Genomic DNA, 26,829 nt, shown 5'->3' on the forward strand with positions numbered 1-26,829 from the left:
AGAAACAGGGTTTTGCCATGTTGCCCAGGCTGGTTTCAAACTCCCAAGCTCAGGCAACCTGCCCGCCTCGGTCTCCCAAAGTGCTGGGATTATAAGCATGAGTCACCTTGCCCAGCCCATTTCAATAGCTTTTACCATTCTGGAAGTTTTTTCTTCCACATATACAGATGAAATGTCCAAACGTCAATCATCCAATTTTCAGGTTTATCAACCCTGACATCTTGTTTCTAGTTTTCCTTCTTAGTCTTCTCATTAACACCTCCAAAAACAGGTAGCAATAAGTAATAATAAAGACACTTCATATGTACTAGACATCGTTATAAGCACTTTAATACATTATCTCTATCAACAGTACAAAGGAAAACTGAAGTCAATGGTCTATTTTAATGCTGTAGTAATAAATGATCTGGTGGCCGGACGCGGTGGCTCAAGCCTGTAATTCCAGCACTTTGGGAGGCCGAGACGGGCAGATCACGAGGTCAGGAGATCGAGACCATCCTGGCTAACACGGTGAAACCCCGTCTCTACTAAAAAATACCAAAAAAAACCTAGCCGGGCGAGGTGGCGGGCTCCTGTAGTCCCAGCTACTCGGGAGGCTGAGGCAGGAGAATGGCGTAAACCCGGGAGGCGGAGCTTGCAGTGAGCTGAGATCCGGCCACTGCACTCCAGCCTGGGCGACAGAGCGAGACTCCGTCTCAAAAAAAATAAAAATAAAAATAAAAAATAAATGATCTGGTGACGATGACTGAAATGAGCAAAATATCTAATGATCTATACTGCCTATTGTATGTATTCTATTTAACATGGTCTATTCCAATTTTAAAAAATAACAATAATAATCCTGGTATTGGAAATCCTGGTCCAGAAAACTATTACAATAAAAGCAATGAAATAGTTAATAGTTCAATTAACTCATATTTTCTGGAATCATCAAAAGGTTTAAGACACAAAGAAATTTAACTGTCAAGTCATTAAAAATGTATAAACTTTTGAAACCATGTAATTCAACAGAATATTGCAGGTCACTCCAAACCTACCATTTAAGCAACTAATACCTTGATTTATATTTTCACTTGCTTGATAAAAATATACACCATTTCGCCAAATACCAACAGCTATAATAAAAAAAAAAAATGACAGTCATCTATAGTGTTTAAAGATCAAAGCTATCAATTTAAGAAACAAATATTCCTTATTTAACTAAATCAAAGTCTCTCCAGTCTGGTTCTTAGGCAAAATCTAAATTCTGACTCAGTATGTATTTTTATTCTGATCAACTGTTTTAAAAATTGAAACAGAGGTCAAAGACCACATCTAATAATACTGAGACCTGCGAGCTGATTTGTAAAATTTTTTTTTTTTTTTGAGACAGGGTCTCACTCTGTTGTCTAGGCTGGAGTGTAACAGCTCAATCTCGACTCACTGCAGCCTCTGCCTCCCAAGTTTAAGCAATTCTCCCACCTCAGCCTCCCAAGTAGCTGGGATTACAGGCATACCACCATGCTCAGCTAATTTTGTATTTTTAGTACAGATGGGGTTTTACCATACTGGCCAGGCTGGTCCCGAACTCCTGACCCCAGGTGATCCACCCTCCGAGGCCTCCAAAAGTGCTGGGATGACAGGCATAAGCCACCGTGCCCAGTCTAAAATATTTTAATTATATGGATAATACCTGATTTAGGAATTATTTTTAAAAAGTCAGTAAAGAAGCTGATGGCTCACAACCGTAACCCCAACACTTTGGGAGGCCGATCACCTGAGGTCGTGAGCTCGGGACCAGCCTGACCAATGTGGAGAAACCCTCTCTCTACTAAAAATACAAAAAATTAGCTGTGGTGGCACATGCCTGTAATTCCAGCTACTCAGGAGGCTGAGACAGGATAATTACTTAAACCGGGAGGCGGAGGTTGTGGTGAGCCGAGATCGTGCCACTGCACACTAACCTGGGCAGCAAGAGCAAAACTCCATCTCAAAAAAAAAAAAAGTCAATAAAGAACAGTTAAGTATTTTTAAAAACAAAACTCATTTCAAATCATTTCATTTTAACCTAATTAGTACCAAAAATACTAAGATCTAATTTATTTCTGTCTTTCCCAGTTTCATCAGCTTACATACTCCTAAATTTGCTCTTGTATTTACTCACCACTCTGGCTAGAGACAATGCACTCATACTAAATAATTACTCTGTCCTTGCCTTTCAAACACTTAGGACAATGGCTTTTTACCTTACTGTTTTCTGGCCAATCACTATACGCTGTTAAATGTTTTAAGAGATGAAAATAAAAAGGGGAAGGCAAAGAGGCTAGTAGCACAATTTGTTCTTCACTCTTTAAAACCACTTCCTTAACTTAATCTTGAGATTCTAGGTTACCTAAAGGAAGACAGTCCTGTAAAGTATTTCAGGTGTGGCTTTATAGAGGCATCATTAGCATTCAGCTTCATGAAGAGGTTCCCTACCCATAGCTAGCCACAAATAGAACAAGTCATTGTGCTGCAATTACTGCTTTATAAAGTTTATTGAATCCATTACCCACTTTCACTCTTAAGTATCTGTCCTGGTTTCTCCTGACCACAAAAAAAATCTGTTTTTAGCGCATTCTCACAAGTTCTAACCAACAATATACTAAGTTTGCATTTATTAAAATCACTGTCATTTTGGTTTTACTCTTTTACTTCTTCATCCACACAGCTATTTGTAACATCTATCACCCTCAGTAAAATTAACTGTTACAATTGAAAGAAAACATTAAATGCTAAACTTTCAACAATTATAAAACATTTAGCCGGGCGCGGTGGCTCACGCCTGTAATCCCAGCACTTTGGGAGGCCGAGACGGGCGGATCACGAGGTCAGGAGATCGAGACCATCCTGGCTAACCCCGTGAAACCCCGTCTCTACTAAAAAATACAAAAAACTAGCCGGGCGAGGTGGCGGGCGCCTGCAGTCCCAGCTACTCGGGAGGCTGAGGCAGGAGAATGGCGTAAACCCGGGAGGCGGAGCTTGCAGTGAGCGGAGATCCGGCCACTGCACTCCAGCCTGGGCGGCAGAGCGAGACTCCGTCTCAAAAAAAAAAAAAAAAAAAAAACAAACATTTAATTCCCAAGTGGATATGCTATCATTTATTATCTTTTAAAGTGTAAGACATCAAGAACTCTTATCAGATTAACGCTGTACATGGAAACAAGAAGAAAAAAAAAAAAACCCAAACTCTTATCAGAGTAGTCTATTTAGATTGGTTTAAATCAGGGGAGTAAACTGCGATGCAGAAATATGGTAACAATCTGGCCGGGAGCAGTGGTTCATGCCTGTAATCCCAGCACTTTGGGAGGCTGAAGCACATGGATCACTTGAGGTCAGGAGTTCAAGACCAGACCAGCCTGGCCAAAATGGTGAAGCCTCGTCTCTACTAAAAATACAAAAATTAGCCAGGCAAGGTGGCAGGCGCCTGTAATTCCAGCTACTCAGGAGGCTGAGGCACAAGAATCGCCTGACCCTGGAAGGCGGAGGTTGTAGTGAGCCAAGATCATGCCACTGCACTCCAGCCTAGGTGACAGAGTAAGACTCCATCTCAAAAAAAAGAAAAGAAAAGAAATATTGTAGCAATCGGACAATATGTACCTGGAACTTTACAAAAGGTTCTTATCCTTTGATCCAGTAATTCCACTTCCAAAAGCCTGAGAAAACATTTTAATGCAAAGATTTTTGCATTATTTATGTTCTTACAGTCTATCCATAGCAAAAACTAGAACAACCTCCATGCCCAACAGTGGAAAAATAATTACGGAATGTCATACAACAGAATATTACACGGCCATTAAAAATGTTTAAAAATGACAAGGAAAAGTGTTTTCAAAATTACATTTAGTGAAATAAATCAGGACAAAAAATGTTACAGAAAATATATTAACTCTGTATCTATGTGTGTGTCTAGGACTGAAATTATACCAAATGCTGCTTATCCCTGAGAAGTATGACTAAGGGTAATTTGCTTTGTAGTTATTTTTCAAGATTTTAGAAGGAATATATATTTTGGCTGGGTGTGGTGGCTCATGCCTGTAATCCCAGCACTTTGGGAGGCCAAGATGGACAGATCACCTGAGGTCAGGAGTTCGAGACCGGCCTGGCCAACATAGGGAAACCCCATCTCTTCTAAAAATACAAAAAAATCAGACAGGCGTGGTGGCACGCGCCTGTAATCCCAGCTACTCAGGTGACTGAGGCAGGAGAATCACTTGAACCCGAGAGGCAGAGGTTGCAGTGAGCCGAGAGCATGCCACTGTACTCCAGCCTGGGCGACAGAGCGAGACTGTCTCCAAAAAAAAAAAAAAAAAAAAAAAACCGCCGGGCGCAGTGGCTCACGCCTGTAATCCCTGCACTTTGGGAGGCTGAGGTGGGTGGATCATGAGGTCAGGAGCTCGAGACCATCCTGGCTAACACGGTAAAACCCCATCTCTACTAAAAAAAATACAAAAAATTAGCTTGGCGTGGTGGTGGGCGCCTGTAGTCCCAGCAACTCGGGAGGCTGAGGCAGGAGAATGGCATGAACCCGGGAGGCGGAGCTTGTAGTGAGCCGAGATCGTGCCACTGCACTCCAGCCCGGGAAACAATGTGAGACTCCGTCTCAATAAAAAAAAAAAAAAAAAATTAATTCTTCAAAGACTTCTCTAAAATCAAATCTGCATTCTATCTATTATTTTATAATTGTAGTAACACTGAACATTTTAGCTACAGAGTATAAAACTTTCTTAAATATTTCACCATTCCACCAACTTATTTGGGATTTTCTCAAATACACCTACATCAGCCCTATCCAATACTCGTGTTCAAACTCACAGAACTACCATGGGAATCTTCTAAATGTGGATACAACATATCACATAAAAGAAGAGGCGGCCGGGCACGGTGGCTCAAGCCTGTAATCCCAGCACTTTGGGAGGCCGAGACGGGCGGATCACGAGGTCAGGAGATCGAGACCATCCTGGCTGACACGGTGAAACCCCGTCTCTACTAAAAAATACAAAAAAAAACTTAGCCGGGCGCGGTGGCGGGCGCCTGTAGTCCCAGCTACTCGGGAGGCTGAGGCAGGAGAATGGCGGGAACCCGGGAGGCGGAGCTTGCAGTGAACTGAGATCCGGCCACTGCACTCCAGCCTGGGCGACATAGCGAGACTCCGTCTCAAAAAAAAAAAAAAAAAAAAAAAGAAGAGGCTTTTTTTTTGAAAGAGTTTCACTTTGTCTCCCAGGCTGGAGTGCAGTGGCATGATCTCGGCTCACTGCAACCTCTGCCTCTGGGGGTTCAATCAATTCTCTTGTCTCAGCCTTATCAGTAGCTGGGTATACAGGTGCACTCCACCACACCCGCTGATTTTTTTCTATTTTAGTAGATATGCGTTTTCACCATGTTTCCCAGGCTGGTCTCAAACTCCTGAGCTCAGGCAATTCGCCCACGTCGGCCTCTCAAAGTGCTAGGATTACAGGCTTGAGCCACAGCACCGGGCCTAAGGCTACTTTTTTTTTTTTTTTTTCTTGAGACAGAGTCCTGCTCTTGTTGCCCAGGCTGGAATGCAGTGGCGCGATCTTGGCTCACCGCAACCTCTGCCTCCTGGGTTCAAGGGATTCTCCTGCTTCAGCCTCCTGAGTAGCTAGGATTACAGGCACGCACCACTATGCCTGGCTAATTTTTTTATTTTTAGTAGAGACGGGGTTTCACCATGTTGGTCAGGCTGGTCTTGAATTCCTGACCTCTAGTAATCCACCCGCCTCAGCCTCCCAAAGTGCCGGGATTACAGGCGTGAGCCACCGCACCCGGCCTAAGGCTACTTCTTTACATACAAGCTTGTTAATTTCATTTTACAAGTCCAAGTTACAATTGCCAGTTTAACTAAGGGTAGAGTTTCAGCATCCCTACTAAAATGATAAAGTCTGCAACTGACTGTAAACACTGTTACTATATTGCAACATTCAGCTACTATCAAAATCCTAAGACTACTATTTGAAGTAAGTTCAAAAAATGTTTCCTCAGTGCATTACCTACAGACCCTAGGGACAAAGACAAAACCTAAAGTTAACTTCAGGCCACCGCTGCCATCCATCAAAGGAACAGTGCAGAGCATAAAACTCTTGATACAGGTATCTTCCTTCCCTCTTCCCTTTTCCCCTTCTCTCCCAACAGGTGTTTTGCTCAGGATTCTCCCTTTCAGTAGTATTTGGTAGAATATCCTGAAAGAAACTTGTTTCCCTTGATAAAAATTTTCACTAACATTCACTCCCAGCATTCAACGACTGTGCAGAAGTTCCAACACAAATATTTGTCTCACTCATTCCTTTGTGATAAAAACCCATTCTGAAGCAAAGAAAAACTGCACCTTTTCCTAAATGTTATTTTCAGATATTTAAATTAAGTGAGCTTAAGTTTTATTTGCCTTAGTCACAAGTCCACAGTACAATAAAAGCAAAATTCAACCACCAGATACAGTGCAAAGTAAGTTCCATACTAAACCACATTGCAAGGTTACATCTTTTTCAGTGGAAAATTTTGGAAAGTCACATCATTGTGGAGAGAACACAGTATAAAAGCACCTAAAAAGTTGGTCATTTTAAAGTGCTATATGATAGATGTATTAATGTGCTGTATTCACAAAGGTAGTTTTGTGAATATACCAAGAACTAGTGTCTTTTAAAGCCTATTTATGTTGGTTTTCCCTATGTTTTGATATGTTTCCCTATGTTATGATTATTCATCCAATAATAATCTTATATCCAAACTCACTGAATTTTTTTTTCTTTAAACTCCAAAGCCATTCTGGGACAATAAACCTTAAAGGCTGTTATCATAACTATATGCTTCAGAAAAGTGTTTACATTGGCGGGGGCGAGAAGAGAGAAAATATCAACAAATGAATCCCTATCTGGAGTCCAAAGTAAGAAACGCATTATTTAATTTGATCACAGTGCTAGTTTCAACTATTTAAAAATACAAGTCCATTATACTTCTAATGCAAAAAGTACAGAAATCATAATCAAGACACACAAATAATTTCTAATGCATCAACATTATTTATGTCAGAACAAATCATTCTACCTTTTTTCATGAAAAATAAATGCACTTGAATAATTGTAGATGCTGTCACTTAAAAAGTTCTAATAAATTAAGTCATTCAACAGCTCTTCTAATCCTTTTTAAAGTACTGCAGCTCAATCAAGTCTTAATTGAGACTGGCAAGCATAAAGGCAGACTGGCATCTCTACAATGACTTGCATTTTACATAAAATTTGAAAAAACTTCGGTAAATATTTGCAAAAAAAAAATACTGAGGAACAAAACTGATCAACTGCCTTTGATAGCAAAAGAATACTGATAAGATGAAGAGACTTAGGTGCACCTTATCGAAATAAGCAAATGTATAATCCAAACCTTCAGCATCATCAAAATGCAGATTTCAAAAGATATTCGGAAAAGGTTAATTTCATTTCTTAAGAAATAGTGGCAAGCAACTGCACTCATTTCCTGTTCAGATTCAATTCAAATTTCAGCCATTTCCTTTTAAAGGAACTAGTACAGCAACATAGGGCAGAGAGGGTCGGTAATGCTACACTACCAAATCTAAAGAAGAAAGTACCCGGAACTGGGTCTTGACACTCAAGATGAGCAATCAGCTTTTTATAGTACTCTTACACATTCAATAATTAGGCTTCCTTTGGGGGAAAAAAAAAAAAAAGTCCACCTGTAAACTAAATAATGCCAAGAAAGCCCGTTTTGAAGAGGTAGGGCCTAGCAGTACAATCATTTCAAGAGTTTTAATGCATGAGGCAATATAAGACTAATTACAACGAAATCAAACCACTTTAGTGGAATCTTGACTGTGCACGAGCATGTCACTCTGCCCCCAGTAATTAAGCTTATGTGGTGAGCGCTACCAGTATTAAAACAGAAAATACACAGATAGCAGTGCAGCTGCGACATTTCCAGGTAATTAAGCCTCCCCGAGGGTAGGTGGTTTCTGTAAGGGGTAGGCCCTAAACGCCCAAGATCCTTCAACCCCTCTGAGACGTGTGCTTCGGCAAAAGCAGCGTCTCCTAAAGGGAAAGGGTCAAGGAAAAAGGTTCCAAAAAAAGGAACATCTGGAAAGAGGGAGTGCGTACGGAGCTCTGGGCTTGCGGCCGACAGAGGTTACCGAGCCACCCACTGCAAAGGCGAGTTTGTGGGGCCTGCTGGAGAGAAGGCCTCGCCTAGGAGTTGCAACACACTCTTTCTCCAGTGCGCAGCGCTCGGCCTGGGGGAGGGGGAGGAGGGGAAACAGCTGCCAGGGGAGCGGCGGGCCCAGCCCGGCCCGGCCCGCTCACCGTCAGGGTGTCGTCTATGTAGAGGGGAATCTGCCTCCTCTCGAAGGGGAACTCCTCCTCCCCGTCCCTGCACACTGCCACCAGTCGCGCCATCGTCCCCGACGCTGCCGTTGCCACCGTCACCACCTCCTCCCAGCTGCCGCCGCCGCCGCCGCTGCTGCTCCTGCCGCCGCCGCTGCCGCCTCCTCCCAGCTCCTGCCTGCAACAGCCAAACCCCGCGAGCGTAAGCACCCGCCGCCGCGCAGCACATTCGCCACGGGGGGCAGGGAGCGGAGCGGGAGGGGACGGGAGAGCCGGGCTGCGTTTCCCATCACCCGATTCCACACGCGCTCAGCCAATCAGCGCCCAGCGCCGCCGGGACCCGCCCCCTCGCGCCGCGCTCCCTCCCTCTCTCCCGCCCGGCCCCCGCCCGCCCGCCCGCCGGCCTCCAGTCAGGGTCCAAAGGAGAGGCGGAAGGGACCGGCCTGCCCGGGGGCTTCCCCGCCCGGAGCAGGAGTCCCGGCCCCACGACCCCAGCCCTGGCCTCGGCCCCACAGCCTGCTCCCCGTCGCCCGCCGCCCGGGTGTCCTCTGCCCCCAGCTGACCCCTTCTCCCCGTTTCTGGGCGCACCCCGCCCAGTCAGACCCAGGACTGCAGTTGCCCAGCGCGACCCCGCCCCTGGGAGGGGTCGACCCCGCGCGGTTCTGCGGAGTCCAGAGAAGGGGGAGGCTCAAACCCTTTCCTCACCCTTTTCGGCGGAGGCTGTCGGTTCCGACCTTCACTGTTTTCGTGGTCGCCTCCCTAACTCCCACCTCTGCTCCCCGTTACCGGCTGACGAGGCCCGCGTCAGGGCCGGCCTGGGCGGGAGCGCAGCTCCGAATGCCGTTTCCTCTCCGGGCAGTCAGCCGCTCGCGCCGCGGGGAGTGGAGGAGGGCGGGCGGGGGACAAGGGGAAGGTGGGGCCGGGCGGGGCCGGGCGCCGGGCGGGGCCCGCGTCCTCTCGCGAGACTGGGGCCGGCCGCGGTGGGGTCCCCGCTGGAAAAATCTGCGCCCAGAGAGTAGGGGGCAGTCTTGGCCGTCCCGCCGGCGGGCCCGGCACCCTCCTCCGAGCCCAGCCATTCCGCTAGACCCGAAGTAGGACTGGTAGGAGGGGTGATCCGCCCAACCTCAGGCCCCAGCCCGCGGACCGGGAAGGCTTCCCCAGGGCCGAGGGGCAAGCCCCTCCACGTCAGGGTGTCGTCTGTGTAGAGGGAAATCTGCCTCTTCTCGAAAGGGAACTGCTTCAGCGAGGCAAGCCCGCCTGATTCGGGCTGACTCAGGGCAGAGGTCCAGAGAGGACCTGGATAGGTTGTGAGGAGCCAAGATCAGAGGGGGCGGAAGGCAGTGAGGAAAAGGAGACGAGCATCGGGGGGTGAGAGACAAACTCTGGCCTCTGTATCTTGGCCCTTGACGCCACTGAATTCGTGTCCCACGGCGGGAAGAGGAGGAAAGGGCCCTGACACCGCGGCTCGCCAGGGGCGCTGCATCCCGATCCCGCTGAGGGGAACGCAAACAGTGAAGTGCTGACAGCTTGTGGTTGTCGTTACACTGGAGGGAAATAGAAAACTGGACAGTGGTGTGTGTGTGCGTCTTGGCCAAAGGAACTTCTTGGGCTGGGTTAATGTGAGCAGGTACTCCCTTGGGCGAAATACTGGCACTGGCCGAAGGCCTTTCCCTGTGGCTGTCTCCTAGGAAGCAGAACTGCTGTGAAGACAGTTGCTTTCGCCACCGTGTGTTCAGTTCTGACCTTGAAGGTTTTGGAGGTCTGTTGTGAAGATATTTAGCCTCTGAAAGTCCTGATGTTCTGAAGGATAGATCCATTTACTGCTCTATTTCCTGCTAGAATAGGCTGGAGCTGTGATACCTTTAAAAGTATTTTGGGTCGGGCACGGTGGCTCACGCCTGTAATCCCAGCACTTTAGCCGAGGCGGTTGGATCACCTGAGGTCAGGAGTTTGAGACCAGCCTGACCAATATGATGAAACCCCCGTCTCTACTAAAAATACAAAAATTAGCCGGGCGTGGTGGCATGCACCTGTAATCCCAGCTACTAGGGAGGCTGAGACAGGAGAATCACTTGAACCTAGGAGGCGGAGGTTGCAGTGAGCCGAGATGGCACCATTGCACTGCAGCCTGGGCAACAAGAGCGAAACTCCGTCTTAAAACCAACAAACAAGAAAGTATTTGGGTTATGACATGGAGTCTTAGAGATTCACAACAAAAAGCCCATAGTGCACCCTTAGCCATGTTGACTTAGTACATTGTGTGGTCATTGTTAGGGTCGGTGACATAATAAACGAAGAACCATTGTTCATTCCCAAAGGTGTGATTTCCCGGCAAATATTTATGTCTTCTGGGCCAGGAGCAGTGGCTAACACCTGTAATCCCAGCACTTTGGGAGACAAGGTGGGTGGATTACTTGAGGTCAGGAGTTCGAGACCGGCCTGACCAACATGGTGAAACCCAGTCTCTACTAAAAATACAAAATTAGCCCAGCATGGTGGCACACGCCTGTTATCCCAGTTACTCGGGAGGCCGAGGCAAGAGAATCGCTTGAACCCAGGAGGCAAAAGGTTGCAATGATCTGAGATCACGCCATTGCGCTCGAGCCTGGGTGACAAGAGCGAAACTACGTCTCAAAAAAAAAAAAAGTATGTCTTCTGGCCATGTTAGCAGAGTAGAAGAGTGTGAGTATTAACTTGAATCTAATACGTATGTACGATGTTCATATACATAGCCAAAATTTTGACATTTTTTAGAGAATCATGCTTTTTATGTAAGAAAACAAACAAACCAGGCCGGGCGCGGTGGCTCACACCCGTGATCCCAAGACTTGGGGAGGCCAAGGCGGGCGGATCACTTGAGGTCAGGAGTTCGAGACCAGCCTGGGCAACATGGAGAAACCCCGTCTCTACTAAAAATACAAAAATCAGCTGGGCGTGGTGGCGACTACCTTTAATCCCAGCTACTCAGAAGGCTGAGGCAGGAGAATCGCTTGAACCAGGAAGGTGGAGGTTGCAGTGAGCCAAGATTGTGCCATGGCTCTCCAGCCTGGATAACAGCGTGAGACTCCATCTCAAAAAAAAAAAAAATGCTGTGGCTTTCAGTATCTAGAGGTGCTACTATAATGGCTACATCAATTAATGTACCCACTTTAAACCTTGTAAACTTATTAGGATTCTGGTTGGTAAAGAACATTAAAAATGACAAGTTCATTATATAGGTGCTAATTTTCATTACTTTGACTACTGAACACACACCAGGTACTAACAAAGAATGGAGTATTCACCTGAGGATTTAAATCTATGAAAAGGTGTTAAAACACATACATAAAACATAATAAAATGAGATCACAACAGTCTCTTTCTATCTGAGCTTACTTTCCCTAATTTGGGTTTGTCTGTTAGGTCCACTGAGCAGACTTAGTATCTTTGGACAAATAGGAATTCAATGAAAATGTATTCTTAAAAGTGAAAAAGGCGGATTTGCTAGGTAAGTTGCTGTTTCTCAAGGAGGTAGCCTGGGTGCTATAAAGCCAAGCCAATCCAATCCAATACAATACAATACAAATACAATATAATACAATCAATACAATAAAATTAATATCTCAAGGAAAAAGCTTAGAAAATTATTTCATGGCAAAATGACTTTTCGAAGTTTTTACTGTGCATCTTCCTGGTTTTAGAGTAGGCACTTGATTTTATTTTCACTATTGCTCTATTTTTAGCCATAACCACTAGTATTGCAGCAAATATTTCTTGAGTATTGTCCTATGTACTTTATTTTTTTATTTTTATTTTTTTGAGACGGAGTCTCGCTCTGTCACCCAGGCTGGAGTGCAGTGGCCGGATCTCAGCTCACTGCAAGCTCCGCCTCCCGGGTTCACGCCATTCTCCTGCCTCAGCCTCCCGAGTAGCTGGGACTACAGGCGCCTGCCACCTCGCCCGGCTAAGTTTTTGTATTTTTTTAGTAGAGACGGGGTTTCACTGTGTTAGCCAGGATGGTCTCGATGTCCTGACCTCGTGATCCGCCCGTCTCGGCCTCCCAAAGTGCTGGGATTACAGGCTTGAGCCACCGTGCCCGGCCTTGTCCTATGTACTTTAAAATGAAAACTATCTGCTTTTAGAGAGCACACCTCTAATTGACAAAATATATCATTGCTACATTAAAAGACAGTTGTTTGTTGCCTATTATTTCATTTTGATATTGGCATTGTAAAATGCAAGGTTGAAGGATTTGAAAGGCCAGGAAAGCAAAGGCAATCAACAGCAGAACACATTTTGCTGGTACCTAATAAAGAACAGTTGGAGGGATGGAGCTGTAATAAATTATCAGCAAAATACCATTCTTTTTCTTAGGTCCAAATGTGTGAGAAGCTAGCCACAAAATGCAGGCATAAATGAGATCTATCTGTTCTCCAGGCTACCTAGATTTTAAAAAAACAAAAAGTACCAAGGTATTCCTTATTATTTTTTTGCTTCATAGACTACATTTAATCTCCTAGGGAGCAACATATGGTTCTTATATGGTTTATATAAATATATTGGACATTGATGCTCAATAAAAATAAAACTGGTTGTCATCTTCGGAACCCAAGAGCTATTGGGGCATGTGTGGTAAACATCCCCAGTTTATAATTGTGTAAAATTAAAATTGGCTGGGCCGGTGGCTCACGCCTGTAATCCCAGCACTTTGGGAGGCCGAGGCGGGCGGATCACGAGGTCAGGAGATTGAAACCCCATCTCTAATAAAAATACAAAAAATTAGCCGGGCGCGGTGGCGGGCGCCTGTAGTCCCAGCTACTTTGGAGGCTGAGGCAGGAGAATGGCGTGAACCTAGGAGGCGCAGCTTGCAGTGAGCCGAGATCATGCCACTGCACTCCAGCCTGGGCAATAGAGCCAGACTCTGTCTAAAAAAAAAAAAAAAAAAAAAAAAAAATTAAAATTATGGGAGTGAGTCACTTTCTGAAGGGCATAGATAGGCTGAGGTCCTAGACCAGATTATTTTCTTCTTACTCCTCACTTTGTTATCTTTCCCTCTCCCTTCTCTGCCCTCAAAAATTGATAGTTGCAAGGAAAATGATAGTTGATTAGAAGACCTTTTGTTGTTTCATTATAATAACCGCATTGTTTTATGTGGTAAGACAATCTATGGCCACAGAATGTTATTTAAATTACCATAGTGGCCTAAATCTGAGGATCTGTGGATTGGGTTTTCTTTTTCATGAGCTGACACTGGGAAGTTCTGTTGTATCTATCAAAAATAAACACACCTGGCCAGGCACGATGGCTCATGCCTATAATCTCAGCACTTTGGGAGACCAAGGCGGGTGGATCACTTGAGGTCAGGAGTTCGAGACCAGCCTAGCCGACATGGTGAAACCTCATCTCTACTAAAAATACAAAAATTAGCCCGGCGAAGGGGCGCGTGCCTGTAATCCCAGCTACTCAGGAGGCTGAGGCAGGAGAATCGCTTGAACCCAGGAGGCGGAGGTTGCAGTGAGCGAAGACTGCCACTGCACTCCAGCCTGGGAGACAGAGCAAGACTCCATCTCAAAAAAAAAAAAAAAAAGAATATTAAACGTTCTTATAGGCCAGGATCATGACGCCTGTAATCCCAGCACTTTGGGAGGCTATCATAGGAGGATCACTTGAAGCCAGGAATTTTGAGAGCAGCCTGGGCAACCCCAACCCCATCTCTTTTTTTTAAAGATTTAAACTAAATTAAACCTTAATTTAGCCATAGTTTTATTAAATTACACTGGGTACTTGATGACTGTCATCTTTCTTATTGGTTCTTCTTCCCCTTAGTATGGTAGATGAGGATGCCTGATGTGGCCCCTGCCTGTGTCTCCAGCTCTCTGCCCATTCTGTTCCTTTTTCTGTGTTCAGCCTTCTTTCAATTCCATAACGTGCTTGGTACCCTCCCAACTTAGGACTTTTGCTGAGGGAGTCATCCATCTAAAATGTTCTCTGCCGTTTGCCCTCCAACCCCCAGACACCTAAGACTTTGTAACTCCTCATCCCACTAATCAGCTGTAGCTCAAAAACATCTGTGGGGGAAAACTTGACTCCTTACTAGGTCAGTTCTTGATTTGACACCCTTGACAACCTATACTTTTTCTTCATAACTTAGCATTTTACAGTATAAACATATACTGTAATGTTTATACTGTACATAATGTATGTACATATGGAGGAAACATAATGTGTTTCCTCTACTAGATTGCAAGCTCTGAGGTGTCAGGAAATTTGTGCTGTGCTTCTTAAATCCCTAGCATAGGGTAGGCTAAAAGATGAATTAATCCCAAAGCAAAACTTTTATTGCCTCGTAATTATTATGTGTATAAACTATAATACAACATACAATTCAGTCTATTTTTTTGTAGACAGGGTCTCACTATGCTTCCCAGGATGGTCTTGAACTCTTGGGCCCAAGCGATCCTCCCACCTGAGCCTCCAAAAGTGCTAGGATTACAGGCGTGAGTCACCATGCCAGCCTTCCGTCTATTCTTTGGAGCATTTGTCTGACTTCATAGTATATAAGTATCTTATTTATTTTATTTTTAAAACTTTTCTTTTTTTATCCACCCATCTGCACACTGGAGTATTTGATTTTAAACACTTGCTTCTTAGTCCTAGGTTTTATTCAAATTTAAATTGAGCAATAAAGAAGCATTGACAATCCACAGTTCACACTGAAATGTCAACATAAACATTTCATTTTATATTTATTTATTTATTTATTTATTTATTTTTATTTATTTTTTTTTTTTTTTTGAGACGGAGTCTCGCTCTGTCCCCCAGGCTGGAGTGCAGTGGCCGGATCTCAGCTCACTGCAAGCTCCACCTCCCGGGTTCACGCCATTCTCCTGCCTCAGCCTCTCGAGTAGCTGGGACTACAGGCGCCCGCCACCGCTCCCGGCTAATTTTTGTATTTTTTTAGTAGAGACAGGGTTTCACGTGTTAGCCAGGATGTCATTTTATATTTATTGTAAAAGCAATATACAATAAAAATACAGAATAGCATAAGGTTACATTAAGGTGGAAAGTAAAAATCTCCCCCCCCAACAGTCTTTCAATGTCACAACTATAAAGTTTCTTTAAAATACTAAATACATTCTAACAAGTCACAAGGCTTTGTTTCTTCTTATTTAATACATTCTAACAAGTCACAAGGCTTTGTTTCTTCTTGGTTTTATTGTTGAGATACATTAAAATATTAAGCATTGGCCCAGTGTGGTGGCTTACACCTGTAATCCCAGCACTTTGGGAGGCCAAGGTGGGCGTATCACTTGAGTTCAGGAGTTTGAGACCACCCTGGCCAACATGGCAAAACCCCATCTCTACTAAAAATACAAAAATTAGCTGGGTGTGGTGGTGCACGCCTACAGTCCCAGCTACTCAGGAGGCTGAGGCAGGAGAATTGCTTGAACCAGGGAGGTGGAGGTTGCAGTGAGCTGAGATGGCACCACTATGGCACCACTACAATCCAGCCTGGGCAACAGAGCAAGACTGTGTCTCAAAAAAATAAAAATAAAAATAAGCATCCCTACTGTTTAGAGGACTGAAACTCTATTTTGTAATAAAATATTGTTAACACTGTTGTGAAAAGCATGTTTGTTTCTTTGTTTTGAGACGGAGTCTCGCTTTGTCACCCAGGCTGGAGTGCAGTGGCGCGACCTCAGCTCACTGCAAGCTCTGCCTCCTGGGTTCACACCATTCTCCTGCCTCAGCCTCCTGAGTAGCTGGCACTACAGGTGCCTGCCACCACACCTGGCTAATCTTTTGTATTTTTTTAGTAAAGACAGGGTTTCACCGTGTTAGCCAGGATGGTCTCGGTCTCCTGATCTGGTGATCCGCCTGCCTTGGCCTCCCAAAGTGCTGGGATTACAGGTGTGAGCCACTGCACCCGGCCAAAAAGCACAATTTCTTTACAATTAATATTCCTCATTAAATATTGCCCAAGTACTTATATATCCTACCCCTGCTGATCACCAAAATTGTATAGTCTTATCTTGCAAATATAGTACATATACAATTAAACAGTTGGAAAACATATAGAGATTGACCACAAATAAGGCCCACAAGGTACTGCTGTGTAATGTATCTACCATTAGGTTGATCAGGCCAGTTGTTATATTTGACAGCAAGAAAAATATTAACTGTTTTCTGTTGAGAGCTGTGATTAAACAAAGCCTGGGTTCCATTCTTTCAGCTTCAGGGATTAGATATTCTGAATGCTTTTTACTTGTAACAGGTGACTGGATAAGTTTCCAAGAACATGGTACCAGAGCTCCTTTAATTAGAAATTTGGCAAAACTCAAAATTATATCACCCAGTAATAAACTACTAAGAAGGATCAGGCTAGAAGCAACTATCCAAATACAAAAGGCTAAATTTGCCATTCTTCGAGATACTGCTTCTACATTTACTTGAACTACATAAAGAGATATGAAGAGGCTAATAGCTGCCAGTAAAAGAAAACAGGCTACTTTTATCAAGTCTTTGATATGTGATCGGTTCTTATGCACATATAACCCTGTTTGCACACCAGCCATGTGTATTGCCACATACCCCAGGGTAGAGATTATTCCTTCGCGGTTGGCATTTAATAGACCAATCCGTGTGCCACTACCATCAGTGCCATACAATATTAACCTCTTCAGTGAGGTAAAGTCAAGGGCTAGCTGGTATAATACAGTAACACTGAGGGCAATAATCCAGGACTTATTTAGGGGAAAAATAATGAAAAGCAGTGGTGTTATCAATTTCACAACTATTATGGTAAAGAAAAAGTTCCAGTGAACTCCATACTCAGTTAAATGTTCCTGATAACCTATTGATTTTATAATGGCTAATCGTCCAATTCCTAGGAAGATTAATGGCCAAACGGAGTACAATGAGTTTGTAAAGTAATGCAATTTGGACCCTTCCATACATTTTCTCCTCCTGACCTCTAGACAAACCATTGCAGTCCCAAAAACAAAGCCGCCTACTCCAAAATCCATTGCTCCTGTCCCATAGAGCTCAGTTTTGGCAAATCTTCTGGGAAAAAATGGGAAGTCCACAGCCAAAATAGCAATAGCAGTGAATGCACTGGTAATTACACGGAAACAGGAGATGGCTGGAATGTATTCTGATTCTAGACTGATGTTCAAGAATTTTTCAAGGATTTTTTGGAAAGGCAGTCTGGCATAGCAGGTCCTCCTTCGGTATATTTGACAGAACAACCCTGCCCCAAAGATAATTACAGCAAGAAGCTCAAGGAGGATAAATGAAGCCCAAATGGTCAAAGTGGCTACCATGGGAACTATTAGGACAACAAAGTCAATGAAGAATCTAGTTTTCCAGGTATGTGAGAAAGAGCACAAGTACTGTGAGAAAATGATCAGGAACCCTCTGCACAGGATACAGAATGCAGGAAAGCACAATCCCTGGGTGATTTCCAGCACGGTGGTTCCATTGAGGTTACTAACAAAAGCTTCCTTCATCTGCTTTTGAGACATTTTTCTTCCTGTGAAAACAAGAGCAAAGGAATGGATTTGTGAAAAGCAACATTCTTGTGTAATTAGCATACCTGGCTTAATTTTACTAGATTTCAGAGAAGAACTTTGGGCCCTAATGAGTTCACCTAGGATTTGTGATTCCCCTTCCAAGGATTGTGGGATGAAGCTTAACACTAATGCATTTGGATAGAAATGTCATACTAATAGTATGAAATTATTGGTTACAAAGCTTCAGCTATTCCCTGTACAAGACAGATTCACAAAGAAAGTGAATTTGGGGCCGGGCGCAGTGGCTCACACCTGCAATCCTAGCACTTTGGGAGGCCGAGGTGGGAGGATCACCTGAGGTCAGGAGTTCGAGACTAGCCTGGTCAACATGGCAAAACCCCGTCTCCACTAAAAATACAAAAATTAGCCAGGCATGATGGCACCCGCCTGTAATCCCAGCTACTTGGGAGGCTGAGGCAGGAGAATCGCTTGAACCGGGGAGGTGGAGGTTGGAGTGAGCCGAGATTGTGCCATTGCACTCCAGCCTAGGCCACAGAGTGAGACTCCGTCTCAAAAAAAAAAAAAAAAAAAAAAAAGGAAAAGAAAGCGAATTTGGGATGTAAACTCTGAGAATGGCATCATAGACAGATGGGAATTTCTATTATGGAGCACAGTACATACCATGAAGATTCTTTGATGAAAATTGAATAGACTTTACTAATGACTTTAATGCAAATTCAAAGGCTAGGGGCGAAGTACATTTTGAAGTTGGGGGCCTTGGTTCCAGTTCAGAGCCTCTCTAAACCTACTGCCTCGGTACAAAATGTGACCCCTGCAGTGATTTCTGGATCCCCAGGCTGCTCCTTCCCTCATTTACAGACAGCTACGTTTTCAAGTTAGGATGGAAGTAGGTACGATGGGTGCAATTAAGAATGGATGTATAGCACATACTAGTGTTGGCTGCTCTTTTATTAAGGGCTGCAAAACACCTCTGAATGCCACACATAATTGTCTGAAAAACGGCATACTGGAAGAACACATTTGTTGGTCAAACATGAACCTAGAGCTTCTCAGTGTAACATGAAGTGAATAAGTAAGTGAATGCATGCATGCATTATGGCCTGTCTGCAACCTGCGACAATACCTCACAGTTGACCATTAAAAATAATGGTCAAATCAGTGGATCATTAAAAATAAAAAGTCCTAGCCGAGAGCAGTGGCTCAGGCCTGTAATCCTAGCGCTTTGGGAGGAGAGAGGATCGCTTGAGGCCAGGAGTGAAAAAAAAGAAAAATTAAAAATTAGCTGAGCGTGGTGGTGCGCGCCTGTAATCCCAGCTACTTGGGAGGCTGAGGCAGGAGAATCGCTTGAACCGGGGAGGTGGAGGTTGGAGTGAGCCGAGATTGTGCCATTGCACTCCAGCCTAGGCCACAGAGTGAGACTCCGTCTCAAAAAAAAAAAAAAAAAAAAAAAAGGAAAAGAAAGCGAATTTGGGATGTAAACTCTGAGAATGGCATCATAGACAGATGGGAATTTCTATTATGGAGCACAGTACATACCATGAAGATTCTTTGATGAAAATTGAATAGACTTTACTAATGACTTTAATGCAAATTCAAAGGCTAGGGGCGAAGTACATTTTGAAGTTGGGGGCCTTGGTTCCAGTTCAGAGCCTCTCTAAACCTACTGCCTCGGTACAAAATGTGACCCCTGCAGTGATTTCTGGATCCCCAGGCTGCTCCTTCCCTCATTTACAGACAGCTACGTTTTCAAGTTAGGATGGAAGTAGGTACGATGGGTGCAATTAAGAATGGATGTATAGCACATACTAGTGTTGGCTGCTCTTTTATTAAGGGCTGCAAAACACCTCTGAATGCCACACATAATTGTCTGAAAAACGGCATACTGGAAGAACACATTTGTTGGTCAAACATGAACCTAGAGCTTCTCAGTGTAACATGAAGTGAATAAGTAAGTGAATGCATGCATGCATTATGGCCTGTCTGCAACCTGCGACAATACCTCACAGTTGACCATTAAAAATAATGGTCAAATCAGTGGATCATTAAAAATAAAAAGTCCTAGCCGAGAGCAGTGGCTCAGGCCTGTAATCCTAGCGCTTTGGGAGGAGAGAGGATCGCTTGAGGCCAGGAGTGAAAAAAAAGAAAAATTAAAAATTAGCTGAGCGTGGTGGTGCGCGCCTGTAATCCCAGCCACTCGCCAGGCTGAGGGGGGAAGATCGCTTGAGCTCAGAGGTTGAAGGCTGCAGTGAGCCGAGATCGCGCCACTGCACTCCTACCTGGGCAACAGAGGGAGACTCCGTCTCTTAAAAAATAAACATAAAAAGTCTTTTTCCTGACAGACGCCCGACCTGGCCGCGCCCTGCCCGTATACCTCACGTGCTTCAACTGGTGCCGGCGCCCCCAGCAGAGGGTCTACGTGGGCAGGGCCGCCGGACTCCCGCGGCAAACGCCAAACCACGCGGACACCAGCCGCTTCCGCCTCCCGCGCGGCGCTTCCGCCAACGGGGGCAGCTTGCACTTCCGGGCCAGCAGGTTCCGCGCGTCTCCGCCCATGATGGCGCTGGTCCCAGTGTCCCGTGGGCTACCCACTCCTGTCCTTATGTCCTTTGGGCTGGTGCAGGCCAGATCTTCTAGGGCTGTAGCCCTGAGAGGAGCGCCTGCAGAGGAAACGGCGCGCCATGCACCTCACGCGGCCCCTCAGACCTCACGGCGAGGCCCTATCGGGGTAATGGGGTCCGCGGGACCCGCACAAGACTCTGCCGCGGCGACCTCTACTGAAAGACCCCCAGCCCTGGGGGCGCCCGAAGGCCCAGGAAACTGTGCTTCCGCGCTTCTCCCCCAGAACGTGGGAAGCTGCCGCTTTACCCTCATTTTACTCCTGGGTCGCAAAACATCTCACCGTCGATGGAACCCGCAAGCCGGACCCGGCGTCCCGGCCAAGCCCCACGCGGCGAGTGCGCGCCCCGCCCCTGGGGAGGAGCCGGCCGACCCCCGGCCACTTAGCTAGAGCCGCAGCCGACGGGGTGCGGTGCGGCGGTCCCAGCTTCCTCTCCTCACTGCTTGCTCCTGCTCCTCCTCTTTTCTCCCCTCCCCGTGTTCTTCCCGCCGCCTGACCTAGCCCGCCCGCCTTTCCAGTCTGGCCGGGCGGGGGCCTTAAGCACGGCGGCTCGGGCCGTGGGACCGGTGAGTGTCACCCCGAGCCCAGATCTGAAGCCCTTCGCGACGCGGAAGGGGCTTGGGAGGCCAGTTTGCCCCGCAGCGCTGAGGCAGGAGGCATCTCCACCTCCCCTTCCAAAGCGCCGTTTCCCTTCTTTCTTCCCTTTTCCTTTTGACCGTCTTGTGCCTCACGAGGGGGTAGCCCAGCTCTTCGCTCTCGTTTGAAACAACCTTTCTTGATCACCCTCCACCTTGCCACCTGGCCGGCAGGGGGCGGCCTGGGTGGGGAGAGGGTACTTGCTCCACTCTTCGCCCAGCTCAGGACCCCGGGAGGGGGCGGCTGCGCCCTTGGCTGGGGTCACGTCCACCTTCCTGGGAAGGACATACTCTCCCCGTGCCAGGTGCTTCCGGAACGGCATCCCAGCCCTGGGTTTGGCGGCACGTCGCACGGACCGGGAGTCCCCGGTTTCCCCCGGGAACCTGGGGGCGGAGCCAGCTGGTCTCACGAGACCCTTACCCAGACTTTCTCAGCGTCTGCCCACCCACTGTCCTCCATGCCTAGAAAGAAACAGGCTGAGAAGGAGGGACTGGTGATCAGGTTGCCACTTGCCTTGATTCGGTGTTCCATTTACTCATTACCTTCTCCCTTCTGCCCACAGTGGTCACACCCTTTCCAGAAATTTTTGGCTGGTAACCGCAAAACCGACTGGAGCTGGGAGAACTGCAGAAAACTGCTCTGATCTCACTTGACTCCAGCTGGGAGCTGATGCTGCATCGTGATAACATTTGCAAAGCGCTCTCACAGGTATTAGCCCCTTTGATCCTTCATTTAGCCGTGTGAGATCTGGATATTATCACTCCGTTTTATAAACGAGGAAACAGAGTAAGGCTTAGACAGTTCTTGGGTTCTGTGCCAGGGGCCTTGGGCTTTGGATTCAAACCCCAAACCTGTTGTGCTGCGCCTCTGGACCTATTGCTTCAGATGAGTTCCCAGTTGAAAGAGCTTTGTTCTCTGGAGCCCTCTGCATGGCTGTCCCTTGGATGGGGTACAGTCAGTGTCCAGGGTCAGTGTGTCCAGCACAGTCCTGATGCCTGTTTCCACCTGAATTGTCCTTTTTCCAGCTTCTATGGAAGTCCCTATCCCTGCGTTTTTTAAAGACTTGATGTGTTCAGAGCCTCAAGAAAGTCTCCACCAGCGTTAATCCATTGCAGGCACGCCTCACCCTCAGCCTCATCTCTCCTTACTAGGGGTGGCGCCAAGGCCTAGAAAATTCCAAGTCTGAGGGTCCCTTAACCATTCTTCAAAGATTGGCTTAGGCCCAGCCTCACAACACCCCACCTCCCAGATGGATTCTGCTCCCTGAAATCCTTACCTTCTCGAGGTTGACACTGGACTGTTCACCTGATTAGTGCTCCCAAATGGATCATCAACCCTTAGTCGTAGTGCTAACGGTGTTTATCTTCTGAGTGAATACTCAGATTCGTACTTTGTGTGGTGTTGTCAAACCATGACCTCATTGACCTTCACAACCACTCCTATGAGGCAGATTTAACTGTCCCCATTTTCAAGGTAAGAAATGAAGGCAGGTGATGTGGCTGACCCAGGATCACACACCCAGTGAGTGGTTGAACTGTGATTTCCCTACCACACCACACCTTTCCTGGAGCAGCAAGAGATGACTCCAGCCTCCCCTCCCCACCAATGACTGGCTACACAGAACTAGGATATTTCTGTCTAGTGTAGAAGATAGGGCACAAGGCTTCTCTGTTTCCCCAGTGTCTTATTCCTCCTCCACAGCATGCTGACCCAGAGGATTTGCAGCCCCAACCCAACCCAAACCCTAACCCTGTAATAAAACTAGCCCAGGGAGCCTCTGAGGCTCTCATAAAAGTTTCCCCTGTCTCCTAATTGGCAAGGGAAAGGACAGGCTCACTCTCTGCCCGGGCCTGCCTTGCATCTCATTTTGGTTGCTCCTACTAGGTGGGAAGAATAGGAGTGAGTGAGTCACCCCAGAAAAGCCCTCACCTGTGTGTGGTCCTTGTCTTCTCTCATGCCACAGGCTCTGGAGTGACTCGTGTGAGATTCCTCCAGAACTGAGCCCTTTGTTGGAACCATACCCCAGCCCATGGTCCCATGACTCGGTGGATAGTACTCCTTGTACCTCCTGCAACCCAGAACCCTGGCTGACCATTTCGAAGGAGGATGCTCCAGCAGGTAAAACCTCAACCTTAGATAACCCAGGCCCTCAAGCACCTGCAGCATCTTTTGCTAGCCCTAACCTGGAAGGAAGGGAAAGCCCCCTTAAAGGTCTTTCTTTTCTCTCCTCAAATTGTCTCTCCAGTGCCTTTTACTCATCATCAAGAAACTCTTCCTGATACCTAATTTGAATCTGTCTTGTGGTTTTTAGCTCCTTTCTTGGGGATAGGTAAGGTGGGATGGGTAAGGGAATCCTTAGGGCACTTTGGGGATTCTACAGAGGAAGTCCTAAGAGATGTCCCTGCCACCCTGAATTGTTGAGGCATAGTAGAAGCTTGGGACTTCCAAGAGGATGTGTTCCTTGAAGCTGAGCCTTAAAGAACAAGAAGGAATTAGCCACGTGGAGAAGGAAAATAAGCACTCCAGGCAAAGAGGTCAGCCTGTGCAGAAATGCGGGAGACTATCTATGAGGAAATATAGAAGGATTCTGATGAGTGGATCATGGGTGCATGATCCCCATGTCTCTGCCTCTCTGAAAAGGCTACTGTTGCCCCAGGCCTGTAGGATTCCAAATCACCCTTTATAGTGGAGCTCTATCTCATACCCATATCATCCTTCCTATGTAGCTCCTGGTCCCGAGAGAGTGCCCGTATATATTTGCTGAATTTTTATTTTACCAAGTGTTGCCAGGCACTGGGCTGAGGCAGATGTTGAGGGTGGTGCTTGCCCTCAAGGAGCTCAGAGTCTAGTGGAGTTTGGTAGGTAAGTGTCTGAACTCAGCAAGATAGCAGCTAGGTGTGGGGCTTGCCAGCCTCAAGGGAGCTGTGGTAGACACTGCCACTTGATCTTCCAGCCATATGGCTCCTGGAACAGGTTTGAAGGTAAGAAGTGGGCAAAACAATTGACTGCTCTGGGCATTTTTATTGCTTATTTTTAACTTTTTTTTTCTTTTATTAAAAAAGCAGTAATGTTCACCATAACCATACTAGCTGCTTTGCTGTGTTGAGTCCTTATTATGTAATAGGCATTATGCTAAGCATTTATATGTGTGATTTTGTATAATCCTCACAACCTCTCCATGAGAAAGATACAGTACTATATATACGTATATAGTGCTGTTATTTCCACATTTTGGAGATAAGGCTCCAAGAGGTTAAGTGGCTTATTCAGGGTCACATTGATTATCAGAAGTTTGGAAAATATGCCCGGCCACCACACCCAGCCTAAAAATGGCTCTTCTAATTAGGCAATAATACGTGAAGGGCCTTAAAATTATGCATGCATAGTTTAAGACTTAAACTTAAGCCTGCAATCCTGCTTCTCAAAAATGATCTGCATAAAGGACATAAGAACGTCAGTGAATATAAAGCCATTTATAATTGTAAAAGAATTGAAAAAAAAACAATGTCTAAACAGTAGACTGCTTAAAGTATATCAGTACAATGGAATAAAGCGAGTTACACAAAAATATAATACTTTTCAATGTTTTTAAAATATGTATTTAGGGAAGAAAACGTATGATATTCTCTGAAATATTGGTTATTTCTGGGTAGTATGATTATGGATTTTTATGCTCCTTTTGCTTTTCTCTATTTTCCTTTTTTTTTTTGAAATGGAATCTCGCTCTGTCCCCAGGCTGGAGTGTAGTGGCGTAATCTCGGCTCACTGCGAGGTCCACCTCCCAGGTTCATGCCATGCCATTCTCCTGCCTCAGCCTCCCGAGTAGCTGGGACTACAGGCGCCAGCCACCTTGCCTGCTAATTTTTTGTATTTTTCAGTAGAGACACGGTTTCACCATGTTAGCCAGGATGGTCTCGATCTCCTGACCTCGTGATCCGCCCACCTCGGCCTCCCAAAGTGCTGGGATTACAGGCATGAGCCACCACACCTGGCCTCCAATTTTTTTTTAACAATTTTTTATTTTTATTTTTTTTAATTTTAGAGATGGGATCTCACTCTGTTGACAAGGCTGGTTTCAAACTCCTGACCTCAGGTGATCTGCCTGCTTCAGCCTCCCAAAGTGCTTTTACAGGAGTGAGCCACCGCATCCAGTCGTGAGACCGTGTCTCTTAAATAAATAAATAAATAATAAGGCCGGGCACGGTGGCTCATGCCTGTAATCCCAATACTTTGGGAGGCCAATGCGGGCAGATCACCAGAGGCCAGGAGTTCGAGACCAGTCTTGCCAACATGGCGAAACCCCATTTCTACTCAGCCAGGTATGGTGGTGCATGCCTGTGATGCCAGCTGCTTGAGTGGCTGAAGCATGAGAATCACTTGAACCTGGGAAGCAGAGGTTGCAGTGAGCCGAGATTGTGCCACTTGCACTCCAGCCTGGGCAATAGAGTGAGACTCTGTGTCAAGAAAAGAAAAATACAAAAGCCGCTTTTAGAAGAAGAATAGCTAACCCTTTTTTTTTTTTTCTTTTTGAGACGGAGTCTCGCTCTGTCGCCCAGGCTGGAGTGCAGTGGCGCAATCTCGGCTCACTGAAAGCTCCACCTCCCAGGTTCACGCCATTCTCCTGCCTCAGCCTCCTGAGTAGCTGGACTACAGGCGCCCGCCACCGCGCCCGGCTAATTTTTTGTATTTTTAGTAGAGACGGGGTTTCACCGTGTTAGCCAGGATGGTCTCGATCTCCTGACCTTGTGATCCGCCCACCTCGGCCTCCCAAAGTGCTGGAATTACAGGCGTGAGCCACCACACCCGGCCAGCTAACCCTTTTTGGTAGATTCCAGTTGGCCTTTCTAAATCCTTCATGTGTTTATGTGCTTATGAGTATCTGTGAGGTAGGTACCATTATCCCATTTTACAGATAAGAACTTTAAAAAATTATTTAGAGACAGGGTCTCACTTTGTCTCCCAGTGCAGTGGCATCACCATAGCTCACTGCAGCCTCAACCTCCTGGGCTGAAGCAACCCTCCTGTCTCTGCCTCTAGAGTAGCTGGGGTTACAGGCACATACCACCACGCCCAGCTAATTTTTAAGTATTTTTTTATAGAGACAGGGTCGCCTTGGCCTCCCTAAGTGCTGGGATTACAGGCTTGAGCCACGGTGGCCAGCTGGAAATTTTTCTATTTTTATTTATTTATTTATTTATTTATTTATTATTTTTTGAGACGGAGTCTCACTCTGTTGCCCAGGCTGGAGTGCAGTGGCACGATCTCGACTCACTGCAAGCTCCGCCTCCCGGGTTCACACCATTCTCCTGCCTCAGCCTCCCAAGTAACTGGGACTACAGGCACCTGTCACCAAGCCCGGCTAATTTTTTTCTATTTTTTAGTAGAGACGGGGTTTCACCGTGTTAGCCAGGATAGTCTCGATCTCCTGACCTCGTGATCCACCTGCCTTGGCCTCCCAAAGTGCTGGGATTACAGGCGTGAGCCACCGCTCCCAGCCATTTTTATTTTTTACTTTAGAGACAAGTTCTTGCTCTGTTGCCCAGGCTGGAGTGCAGTGGTACGATCATAACTCATTGCAGCCTCGAACTTTTAGGCCCAAGTGGGTCTTCTGCCTCAGCCTCCCAAGTAGCTGGGATTACAGGGACCAGACAAAGAGAATTGAGGCACAAAGAGATTAAGAAATTAACATAAGAGTATATAA

General features: G+C 46.1%; 3 protein-coding genes across 15 annotated transcripts in view; 1 reads left to right on the forward strand and 2 right to left on the reverse strand.

The window, feature by feature from the left end:
- GGNBP2 (gametogenetin binding protein 2) overlaps positions 1–9,246 on the reverse strand; it is a 53,721-nt gene extending 44,475 nt beyond the window's left edge. For 4 of the 10 annotated variants that reach the window (XM_015119456.3, XM_015119455.3, XM_015119453.2 and 1 more), the window contains exons 1-2: positions 9,069–9,246; positions 8,343–8,541 (exon numbers count right to left, since the gene is read on the reverse strand). In XM_015119456.3, coding sequence (XP_014974942.1) covers positions 8,343–8,435 — 93 coding nt within the window. In that variant the 5' untranslated portion in view covers positions 8,436–8,541; positions 9,069–9,246. Of the gene's footprint in view, positions 1–8,342; positions 8,619–9,068 lie in introns of those variants that run through there. The other 6 variants (XM_028836228.2, XM_077970828.1, XM_015119454.3 and 3 more) reach the window with 2 other exon arrangements.
- Positions 9,247–15,323: 6,077 nt separating this feature from the next.
- Positions 15,324–20,910, reverse strand: PIGW (phosphatidylinositol glycan anchor biosynthesis class W). 4 transcript variants are annotated; one of them, XM_028835745.2, is made up of 3 exons: positions 20,775–20,910; positions 16,270–17,874; positions 15,324–15,624 (listed from the first exon to the last, which is right to left on the reverse strand). In XM_028835745.2, exon 2 carries the CDS (start codon positions 17,864–17,866, stop codon positions 16,352–16,354), a length of 1,515 nt encoding a protein of 504 aa, XP_028691578.2. In that variant the 5' UTR covers positions 17,867–17,874; positions 20,775–20,910; the 3' UTR covers positions 15,324–15,624; positions 16,270–16,351.
- The window catches only part of MYO19 (myosin XIX), a 42,963-nt gene continuing 36,536 nt past the window's right edge, over positions 20,403–26,829 (forward strand). The window contains 3 exon segments of the mRNA XM_015119450.3: positions 20,403–21,058; positions 21,691–21,836; positions 23,092–23,246. Coding sequence (XP_014974936.3) covers positions 23,235–23,246 — 12 coding nt within the window. The 5' untranslated portion in view covers positions 20,403–21,058; positions 21,691–21,836; positions 23,092–23,234.

The sequence above is a fragment of the Macaca mulatta genome, chromosome 16 (assembly GCF_049350105.2).
Source record: "Macaca mulatta isolate MMU2019108-1 chromosome 16, T2T-MMU8v2.0, whole genome shotgun sequence".
Lineage (NCBI taxonomy): Eukaryota > Metazoa > Chordata > Mammalia > Primates > Cercopithecidae > Macaca > Macaca mulatta.

Coding starts and splice junctions, on each gene's coding strand:
- PIGW (XM_028835745.2), bottom strand. CDS start 17,866: ATGTCTCAAAAGCAGATGAAGGAAGCTTTTGTTAGTAACCTCAATGGA.